Here is an 11,832-nt window from a genome sequence, read left to right on the forward strand (position 1 = left end):
AATAATTATTGAAATTATAGAGAATAAGGTGCATACATGGCTCATTTCACACAATTCCTTGTTACTCTCGTGTAAAGGGAGTAGGTACATGTACTATTGATCATACTGTTTAATCATTTAACCCTCCCCAGGTCCACAACTCCTTTGAAATTGTTCAATAGAATTTTCACAAATTCTTTATCTCATCATGCTATTGTGCACCACCTTTCTTGTTCTTCCATCTAAATGACTTTTTGGCTTTCTATACATTTTCTGTATATTGGAGAAGGATGAATTAACTGAATCTTACTGAGCATTGCCTACAGTTAACCCCACACTTTTTCTTCTAAAAACCACAGTTTAGAATCTAAAATAGCACTCTCATAGCCACTTTATTGCTGGGTTTTATTCAAGGTTTGCTATAGATAGGTTTCAATTATACTCAGATCTTCAGAAGTAATTATAGAGATAAAAAATAATCCTTTTTGCAGTACAAACAGAAAGTGATGATGTGATGCATATAGTAGACAGAACTTCCAGGGCTCTACAGTTTTATGCTGCCACAGGAAATATAAAACAGCTACTCTTTGTTCAGCGCCACTTGTTGTCAATTTCAGATGACAGTGGAGACCTGTAAGTATCCTTCTTAACAAAAATTGTTAAGGAAAAAAAACTTACTAAACCTGTCTGTTTAAGGTTACCAGACTTAGAAATGGGTTTCCACTTATCAACTTTGTTAGTGTCTGTCTGGGAAAAACTGATGTTTCTCCAGATTTGCTGATTTTTAAAAAGGAAAGCCTGCCAACCCTTATTTTGATTATGATGGAACCAAAAACAAACCTATATTATTATTTTTTTATCAAATTTCTTAACATGTATGTCTCACTGGCTGGAGACTTTCATAGCCCATGCCCAATAATCAGGTTTGGTGAATTTTGATCTGCATGTATTTTTTTTTCTGTTTCCTGTTTCCCCCAAAATTTCTTATTATATTAGACATTGATTAAAGTTTTTTTTTTTACGAAATAAGCTAAGGAATTAAAAATGGTTTTCCTCAGATATCTTGGATATTTAGGTTTACAAATGTTTTTATCAATCATCTCAATAGCTGTTACTTTTTCCCCTGTAGACCACTGCACACAGCCATTATTAACAACCAGTTGGAAGTTATACACAATCTACTGGATGTAATGTCAACATTACCTTACTGTAGATATAAAGTCAGTGCTTACAACAGTTTAAAACAGGTATGTTAAAATAATGTATAAATCCATTTCGATATTTCTTAATGACCAGATTTTTGCAGGGAGTTTTTTTCACTGTTCATCCATGTCAAGCAGAACAATATATTTGTTGAAGTTATTGTGAAAATTTTAGGCCAGTGGTACACAGCTACTGTAAAAGTATTAATTTTCACAGTAGACAGAAAAGCGTGAAAAGTAGTACCTGCAAAATTAATTTTTAACACTAGAACGGTTATCATTTTTTGAAACCATGAATATGTTCAATTGACAGAATCTGCAAAAATTAATACTTATACAGTATATGAAAAGCTGAATTCAAAATTCCACTTTGTGGTTTTTCAAAATGATTCTCTCTTTTGTTTGGAATGGAGAAACCAGTTCTTTAGGAATCCCATAAAAGTTCTGAATATCCTCTGTAAATACAAAGATCATAAAAATAATAAAGGTAATGTTTCTCCCTCCAAGTAATATTTGGAATTCCAGAAAATTTCCATGTTAGCTGTAAAGGTTTAGAAATCAGGTTACCTATAGAATGTAGTTCAGTGATGAAGCTTACTTAGGTACTGGGATTGTCAGAGATAATCTGATTGGTTTATACATGCCACCTACAAGTATGGTTTCAGTATCATCCAAGGTACACCCACCAGCAATAGTTAATTTAGAAGATCCTTAATAATGTACTTAGTCCACTTTGGCATTTTACTCAGTCTGCTGTGGACACCTTCTGTAAATAAAAAACCTGTGATGTTCATTGAATGTTTTAATAAGGAACAGAAAAAGTATTAAGTATGCAAATTGCTGCTTCATGATAAACATTACATCATATACTTTAATTGTTTTCAGTGCATACAAAATAAAAATAAGGATACAGACAATGATATGAGCTTATCCAAAATAATAAGAACATCATTAATATGTAAATTTATGTGTAAATAGCTCATATTACGTCTTAATGTTGTTGTTTTGATGTTTATGACAAACCAAGGCTATAAATGGTGTAAATACATTATTGCTGACGTGGGTAGGTTGTTCAATGGTTTAATGACTTTAAATACCTAAGATGTATAGAATCTTAACTACAAAAAAAAAAAAACATGAATAAAAGTTGTATTACATTGTGACCTTAACAAAATTATTTGTTGAAAGTAAACATATATTTAGCCTCATTTCCTCAAACTATTTCACAGAAAAAGGGTTTTGGTGAATAGGATGTGCTTTTCATTCTTTATACTCAAGGAAGTTTTATTGTTAAATTTCATCAAATGTCTTCAAGTCATTCGATTTTTAGAATTTATTTCCTCAGGTATATATAAATATTTGTGTACCAAATACTTGAGAATGTGATTTTTCAATGCAATATGCCATCTCACGTTCTATTTGAAAAAGATATTATACTCATTGGTGACTGCTAATTTAACTTATTGCATCTGAACCTACATAACAACTTATTTTTGCACACCTGTCTGATGACGGGATGTATTATGGATACCTGTCAGTCACACTTCATACAATAACTTAAAAATGCTGCCTCCATTTTTGGTGAATTGTTTCTTTCTATTGATGTGAGCTCTCATTTAATTTTCATAAATTTCTGGATTTTTGAGTTGTGGGATTTTTTGTACAAAAATGGGAGGGGGGGGGGTTATAATAAAATTAATTGAAAAAAGGGGGAAAATTTCTCACTTTCCTGACTATAACTCAGTAGACATTACATACATTTTCATATAACTTTGGGAAATCACTTATTACTATTGATGTTAGCTCCCATTTCAGTTAATATGAATTTATGATTTTGCTTTTTTAGTTTTTGGACCAAATTCTTACAAAAGGGGAGGGGTTCCCATCATTGCACAGTCAACTTTTAAATTCTTCAAGCAATTGTCATGAAATTTTGTTGAATTGTTTTTTGGGTTTTTTTTTTCCATTAAAGTAAGCTTCTTTATACATTTTTTGTATATTGTGTGTCAAATTTTTAATCGCAATCAAATCATGAGCTGTATCAAGCTTAAATGTTGTGTCCATATTTGCCCCATCAGTTCAGGGTTAGATCTCTGTGGAGTCTGCAGATGTTTCTATCTGCACTCTATGCATTTTATTAATTTAAAAAGCAGTTGATTTTTTATAGTTGTTCAGAAGAATTATCAACTGGACAAAAATTCAACAATTTATACAAGTATCCACTTACAAGTTATAGATATATCCAAGATGTCCATTGTCAACCCTTCTATTGTATTTCCCATCTTAAATCTAGCCAATATCAACCCGGATGTTTTCTTTACTTCAGACTCCATTACATTTAGCAGTATTAATGAGCCAACCGACAGTGGTAGATAAGTTACTGAACATAGGAGCTGATCCTACCATGGCTGATAGGAAAGGCAACACCCCAGCACATCTCGCCATACAGTATGGAATGGATAAATGTCTTGCTATACTTGTCAAATACCAGCGTCCAAACACAGCCAAAAATAAACCTTTCCCTGAACTTGATCTTAAAAACTTTGATGGTAAGATGATAATTTGTTTTCTTTAAATGGTGTTGGACTGTTCAGTCAATTTACTTCTTATTACTCCCTATACATTTCTATTTATTATTTTATATCACATTTTATAAAGCCATTTGAGCTGGTTTAAAGTTTTACTAATCAACATGAAAAAAAGTTTTTAAACAAGCACCAAGAAATATAAACCAGTTGTATGTCTTTGTTGAAATAAGTGAGTGTAGAGTTTTTGGAATAAGAAGTTCTTGGCTCTACGAATATTATTTCTCTTGACAGGTTTCTCTACAACCCACCTTGCAGCTTTAACACAGAACTGTTTCGCTATGAAGCTGTTGTGTAGAGGAAAAGCTAATATTAACATGCCAGATGGAAAGAGTGGACGAACACCATTACATCATGCTGTAGAAAGGGATGATCTTAGCACAGTAGGGTATCTTATTTTAGAGGTATGTTTCAAGTGGATTGTACATGTAACATGTGGTCATATGAAGCACATACTTAATTGTATTTCAAATATTCAGGAAATAATTTCTGTCAAAGTGGATTTCCTTCAGTTTAAACTACATCCTTAAGAATATGTCTTGTTTTTTTTTTTTTTATGCAAAACATTGATCTTTTCTAGGTTTATATCGTAGATTTATGATATGTCTTATGAACACATGTTCTGTTCATATAAGTTTTATTTTGAGATGAAAAGTTTTACATTAAAGTGGACCTCAATCGGCAATATAGTATTACATTAGTTACAATATAATCTATTTATAGGCACGAGCCAATGTCAATGCCTGTTGTTTTGATGGCAATACACCTCTCCATGTGGGATGTGCCCGACAGAATGTTGGTATAGTGGCATTATTGATGGCAGCTGGTGCTGACCCAGATATGGAGAATGATGAAGTGAAGGAAGAGCTTTACGAAGAGTTTGAAGGTCAACCACAGGATGACAGGCTGTCTGTGGATTATTCTAGTGTACATCTTGAGCGGTATAAACCTGAAGATTTTGCTATGGATAATGAAAAGGTACTATCAGTATTCTGTTAAGTGATAGGAAGAGAGAGCTTTAAAATAAGTTGAGAGCAATAGATCTATGAGCTATATAATGTATAGGTATCCATGTAACATACAATGACTAGTGCGCAACATGTCAGATATAATACAAATTGAAGCTCAATTCCCCATGAAATGAATTTTCTTTGCCTGCCTCCTTTGTGTAAATTTGAAGCTTATAGATTTTGTACATTATTGAGTAATATTATGTCAGTAAAAATCTGATTCTTCTATTAATATAGATGAATGCCTATAGAAATCACTGTACTGAGGCCATTAATATTTATTCTACTGCTGCAGTAGCTTGTTTTTTTAATATGATTGCAAAAAATTTGCCAAAAAAATATTCTTCATAAAAATTCCTGCCTGCATAATTCAATCAGATTTCAGATGTCTCTTACGGTTTTAGAATTATAAGGTGTCAAAGGTGCCTTCCAAAAAAAATCTACCTTTTTTTGGTCCGATAGCAAAAGTTCTTTTTTAATTGGATTTCTCCTCAAAACCCTGCCTGCGTTTTTCAATCAGATTTCAGAGATACTTTTCAGTTTTCTAAAATTAATATTGTGTCCACACTTGCCCCATCTATTCAGGGTTTGACCATTGTGGTCGTACCATGCTGTGCTCTTTAGTCTAAGTATTTGTATCATGATATCATAGATCTGTAACAAGTCTGTTCTAAAGTTTTCAATTTTATTTTAGGTCTTACGAGTACTACGAGGTGAACCATACGCCACTGTTAAAGATCAAGCACCTACAGATCTTGATTTTAGACACACAGCAGAATATTTTTCTTCCCTTTCTATTCAGGACAGTCCTTCTCTAAAGCATGACTCTAATGGTGTTTCTCAACAAGGTGAGTAGTAAAATAAAAAATCTCCTGAACATGTGAGCATTAATCAATGTCAGAAAAAAACTTACTCCTGCATCAAAATTGAAGAACAATTCAGAGACATCAAGTGAGAGCAGGAAACAGAAACAAAAAACTAAAGATAATCTATCCCAGATCCTAAAAGGAATTTGATAGGACATACAAAAACTTGGAAAATGATAAATGCTGTTTATAACACCATTCAGAGGCGGATCCAAACACTTTGAAAAGGAGGGTGCCAGCCAGGGTTCCTCAGAAAAAAGGGGGTGCTAGGACATTATTTGCCATTTGTTGCTAATTTTAGACATAAGGACAAAACGATTCAGTAAAAGTGATGGTATTGGAAATACAAATAATAATAATCTAGAAAAATTCCCACAAACTATTTGTCTTCTGACTAATTCTTGGAATGTTTATCCAGGGTTTCCTATGTGGATCTATTTCTTTGTTATATCATAATAATTAAGTTCTAAATGGTAGTATGTCTTAATTTATTATTTCATATCATATATCACATTGTATACACAACAAGCTCAGTGTTTCCATGAAATTTCCCCCTTAAAAAGTCCACATAAATTAGGCTTTGTTATTTGATTATAATATGTCAATAATTTTGTCAATGCTAGACAGATTGGCAGTTTATTACATAGTACTAATATTACCAAAGCAATTAATCTGTCACAAGTGTATAACAAGACCTTGATTAACCTTGGAAAAGAAATGTATCACAATTCATGTGAATATATCTATGGAACATTAAAGATTGTCTCTATTACTTTTTATTAGTCTTGATGAAAACATCTTGTGGTATTTATAAAAATAACTTGATTGTTTTGTGATATTTCATTAAATGAAATATAAGTGCATAAAGTTTACATGTTTTTAGCTTACAGTAACTTCAGATAATTTGGGAGTCATTTAGAAAGAAATATAAAATTTCAATAGTCCATGTAAAGTGGATGACCTTCTTGCAAGTTACCAAACTCAAATAACTATTCTGTTTCTCTACATTAAAACCCAAAATAATTGAGGCAAGAACAATTGAATGATGATGATTATCATACTATATTTGCTTTTCTTACTAAAAATATCAACAGAAAATTATATAGTTTAAATAGAAATAATAGATGTTTATACTCGTTGATCGACAGGTGATCTACAGACCCTACAGTATCCCATACGGGTACAGATGTCGAAGATGTTAGACCCACCTAATGAAGGTCGTGATTGGATAGCTCTAGCCAATAAATTAGGTTTATATGAACTGATGGAAGGACATATTTCAGGTTATAGCCAAACTAGACAGTTGCTAAATTTCTACGAGGTAAATTTCAGACATTGTTTAGATTTTATACTTGCTTGTTGAAGAAGATACTAATATAAGTTGGGATCGTTCTTTCTTTCTTTTTTTTAATTGTGTTTTTTCTCTCCACAATTTCTTTCACAATAACTTGATATCATTCCCTTTCAAAAGTTAAAGACTCAAAACTCACTATTTATTCTTTGGTTTCTGGGTATTAGTTAATATCTGTAATGTATGGTGGTTTGTCTGCTTTGATGGTCTAGTCTTTGTCAACACATCATGAATATCCTGCCCTATTGTTTACTAAATGACTTCAATCATTGTACTTGATTTATATGCACTTTATGGTCCTTGAACTAAGGAAATAAAACTATTCTCCTCATTCTAATCATTTCATACACAAGTTCCCAAATGATACAAGAATGTGGATATACTAGAAAATTTCACACAGTGAGAGCACCTTTCCACACAATAACTACAATGACTGTAAAACTGACAAGCTGTTTGCTACAATTTTCTGCCAAAAAAATAGTTAATAAAGTGAAAATTATTTTGTAGGAATGTGGAGGCAGTATCTCATACTTAATGGAATGTTTAACACAGATTGGTAGAACTGATGTTGTCTCTGTTTTATCTCAGTTTCATTCAAGTGAGTTTGCAAGTACATATGTACATCAACTTACCCATTCTGTATTGTCTTTATCTGTCAAATCTCAATATAGTGGAAGTTTGTTCCATACCAACTAAAAATATTTTGCAAATAGTATCTTTTAAAAAAAGGATTTTAACCTTACCAACTGAAAGATGTGTTGTTAGTACAACATGCTATCTTTTGTAAGAGATTTTGATTTTAAAAAATGCTTTCAGTAAGATGTTGTTTATTGGGTACATGTAATAAAAGGGAGATAATTCAACATATAACAAATGCTTTCATCAGAAGAAAAAGAAATCTGCTTTTCTTTTTATACATTCATATTTAGCTTTGAATTTACTTCTCATTTCAGGTACATTAAAACCAAATAATGGTAATATGAACTGTTATGATTCTGGAGTGAGTTCAGGAGAAGTTAAACCATTTCAGACATTAACTGCTGCATCGTGATCAAAATGTTGTCTGTACATTATCTTAATTGTTCACATGTTTGTTCACATTTCAGTGATTAATTTTGTTTTTTTTGTTTTTTTTGTGTTTTATTACTGATATCTTGGGAAAGATTTTGTGTTCTTTATTTCAGTTAGGTTCTATATTGGTTTGTTCAGTTGAAAGTTTTAAACAATAAGTTAAATCACCATAGTAATTTCATATCGGAATTTTTTATTTCAACTTTGTAATATGTGTTTATGACATAGTAATGCTGATATCAGTGTTTGGAATTATCTGTAAATTTTCATCAATGACTGAAAAAAGAAATGGGTTACTGTCCTTTATCAGGTTGTACAAGACATATATATCCTAAAAGGAATGAATTGTTTAAGAGAACTGAAAATTATAATCTGATTTTACTTTTTACAATCAATACAGTAAAACCAGTTTAAATTAATCCCTGAATAAACCTAAGTTTTGTTAGAATAAGTAATGTTTTGTCAGAAGACCTTTGAAGTTAGACAAGTTAATACATACAGCCCCGTTCATACAGCATCAAAAACCAAACAATACTTGATCCATAAGGTTCTGTATAGACTAGTTTTTCTGCATCTTTTAGACTTATGAATGGGTGGTGGTTTACACATGTCAATTACATGTATTTATGAAAAATAATTTAGCTGCAGAAATTTCTATTTTTCTAATATTTTTATGTCACAAAACATCTGCTTACTTTAAGTATTGTTTGTTACTTTTTTAAATGCACTGTTTATAGTAGGCTTTAAGAAACACCGAGATGAAATTTAGTTAAACAAATTGTTTTTATTTATTTTGTTATAACAAGTTTTACAGGGTTTTTGGTTACATAGTAGAGAAGTTAATGACAATTGTGACAAAACTTTGTTTTAAAATTTAATTTTACATGGAGTGAACTATAGTGATTGTTATATAAACCAAAACAATTGTTTTTTTAATAAAAATTGTACATATACTATGTAGGGACCAATCTCCTTAGGTTTGCTTTAAAAAAGATTTAAAAGATTTTAATACAAATATAGTATAATGGACTAAAAACTACTAAATGTTGAGGAGAATGAATTGAAAATATATCATTTGTTACAAACCATTATCAAATTGATGTATCATTAAAAAACATTAAAAATTTAGTATACATTTGTTTGTTTGGTTTTTTTTCTTCTATGATTTGACAGATGGTTACAACACATCACCAACAACAAAATCTAAAAAAAAAACATTCAGTATTCATCAAGAGTGATACTCCTTATGAATCACAAGTCAGGTCAGAGTAAAAAAATACAAAGAATTGAACAAAACCAATAATTGTCAGATAAAGGGATTAAATTTAACCTTCAGAAATCGTTCTAATAAGTACTGAAAAATTAAACTGTTTTGCTGATTATTTTAATCATTACTGTATATCATCTGGGATCATGAAAAAATCTTTTGCTTAACTCTTATGGTTTCTTTGTTCATGGTACCTTAAGTGAATAGATATGTTGAACATATTTAACATTTAAAAAAATCTTTACCTCAGAAGAAAAAAAAATATCATATTTAAAAAGATCACAGATATTTTATACTTGACATATTACAGAATGATACACCTGAAAATATTTCAGTGCACAAAGGATATAAATCCTACATCTGCACAAGTATTCTGTCCTCTTTGATCTCACTCCATCAGCATGGTCAGGTAAATTTATACTTTATTGACTGACCTTTGCCTATAAAATATGATAAAAACTACCAATACAATACAAAATATAAAAGTGCACCAATACAGGATCTAGCTGCCCAATACAGGATTTAGTGTCCAATACGTCATTTTGGACTGGTTAAAATCCATATTGGCCTAGCGTATTGGACTAGTTAGTCAATAAAGGTATAATTGCATAAGGTTTTTCATATTGGCTGAGTTATTGATCCTCAGCTAGAAATATTGGGCTTCAGCTAAGTCTCAGTCCAATATGGCTAGCCTCGGACCAATAACTAAGCCAATATGGAAAACCTTGCACAATAATACTTTATTATTGACTATATTGTAAGTCAATAATTTAAAAATAAGAGGTGTTTTCCTAACATTATAAACACAAGTTGTTAAAAGTCAATCTTAACTGTCTATTAAGTACTTGTGATTTTCTTCAGCTACTTTTCTATTCATATCTTTCAATCTTGTCTGTTTTAATGTGAGCTAGAAGAGATAGTGTTCATTAAGCAGACTTCCAATAAATTCTGAATGGAGAATTTTTCCAGATTTATATCCAGCTGCAGCACATGACATAACTATTGGTAGAAAATGTTCAAGTCTTGGATGTGCCTTGCCAATGAATGGCTTAGATTTACAATCTAAAAACATTTTTTTCCTTTTTTCTGATGAATAATCAGAGTTGGTGACAACATCATGAATCCACTTCTGAAATTGTAGGGCCCAGTCAGCAGTTTTAGAGTCCATAAGTCCAGCATGAGTTGCAGATCCACTGCCAATGATCAAAACTCCATTATTTCTCAAATCTGCTAGAGCTTCACCAATTTTCAGGCTGTCAGCAATGTCCATGCTACTCAACAAAGATACCTGAAAGACTACAAAAATGGAAGGTTGTATTTTTCTAATATTGTACATACACTAACACTATTAAGGACAATTTTCATATCAATTTCTTACAGGAGAATTGGCCAATTTCATTAATGATGTCATATTCACTAATTTGCATATCATTAAGTGTCAAAATGGTTGGCAAATAAACAATTGGCAATTTCATGATTAGAATTCCAATTTTCAAAACTTTATAACTTTGTTATTTTATATCCAATTTTGGTTCTGTAAAATGTTTCATTTAGATAGAATAATTCAAAATTTGTATGGGAATTTAAGTCTTTTCCTTGAAAAATAAATTTTGAAAAGATATATATGGGTAAAATTCTTTTTTTCATATAAAATTATTTTAAAATTTTTATGCTCATATAGTCTAATTACTGAATATTTATTTAAAAATTCCATGGATAAAAAGAGTTTTATTGACAGTAGGAAAGCAAAAGAATTTTTCAATAATCTGAAAAAATGAAAAAAGCTATGATGATTGAAAGTTGATGCCCCATGCCACTCAATGGATTTTTTGCTAACCAAAACCAAATCGCAGGTAAGTGATGACATCAAGAACTCTCCTATAGAATAAATGTTGCAGCGAGTTGCTCATGCCTAATATACATTATACATTATAAATTTTGATTTTATATTGCCATACCTGGAATGTCTGCCTTAGGAAACATTTGCTTCAAAGGCACAAAAACACCATGATCAAATCCTCTTTTACTATTCTCAACACATTGAATACCATTAGATTCCAGTAGGTTCCTGGCTTGTTTAGCAATATCAGGAGCCCCACGAGCTCCCCATGCCAAATTGTATGTTTCTGGTGGAAACCCTCCATAATCATAATATAATTCAGGTTTACTGTTCGTTTGTATGGTGCATAATGTTTCTTCCCAATGTGCACTAAACACGAGAATAGCAGTTGGTTTATTCAGATTCACATTCTCTGTGAAATCCTTGAAAAACTGTGCTGCCTTGGAATGTTTGTCTAAACCTTTACACCATTTATGTCTTTCTCCGTCAAGAAAAAATGACGGACCTGCTCCGTGAGTCAAGAAGATAACAGGCTGTTCATTCATTATTTTGATAGTAATAGCCCACAGTCTATGGTTACGATCCGAACATTTTTTGTACTTTCACTTTCGAATTCCGGTTTTAATGTCCTTGACCTTGAAATCAGGGAATCACAACTGCG

General features: G+C 31.3%; 2 protein-coding genes across 3 annotated transcripts in view; one reads left to right on the top strand and one right to left on the bottom strand.

The window, feature by feature from the left end:
• The window catches only part of LOC148618795 (nuclear factor NF-kappa-B p105 subunit-like), a 56,148-nt gene extending 46,949 nt beyond the window's left edge, over positions 1-9,199 (top strand). For both annotated transcript variants that reach the window (XM_088578002.1, XM_088578001.1), the window contains exons 13-21: positions 471-612; positions 1,109-1,226; positions 3,508-3,730; positions 4,001-4,170; positions 4,490-4,744; positions 5,471-5,624; positions 6,791-6,963; positions 7,501-7,591; positions 7,947-9,199. In XM_088578002.1, the coding sequence (XP_088434128.1) occupies positions 471-612; positions 1,109-1,226; positions 3,508-3,730; positions 4,001-4,170; positions 4,490-4,744; positions 5,471-5,624; positions 6,791-6,963; positions 7,501-7,591; positions 7,947-8,044 (1,424 nt within the window). In that variant the 3' untranslated portion in view covers positions 8,045-9,199. The remainder of the gene's footprint in view (positions 1-470; positions 613-1,108; positions 1,227-3,507; positions 3,731-4,000; positions 4,171-4,489; positions 4,745-5,470; positions 5,625-6,790; positions 6,964-7,500; positions 7,592-7,946) is intronic.
• On the bottom strand, positions 8,107-11,803 carry LOC148618796 (uncharacterized). The gene is made up of 2 exons (XM_088578031.1): positions 11,290-11,803; positions 8,107-10,627 (listed from the first exon to the last, which is right to left on the bottom strand). Exons 1-2 carry the CDS (start codon positions 11,714-11,716, stop codon positions 10,239-10,241), a joined length of 816 nt encoding a protein of 271 aa, XP_088434157.1. The 5' UTR covers positions 11,717-11,803; the 3' UTR covers positions 8,107-10,238.
• Between the last annotated feature and the right edge of the window lie 29 nt (positions 11,804-11,832).

This window comes from Perna viridis, chromosome 4 (genome assembly GCF_037379345.1).
Source record: "Perna viridis isolate PV_CMFRI_1.1 ecotype Kerala chromosome 4, ASM3737934v1, whole genome shotgun sequence".
Taxonomy (NCBI): Eukaryota; Metazoa; Mollusca; class Bivalvia; order Mytilida; family Mytilidae; genus Perna; species Perna viridis.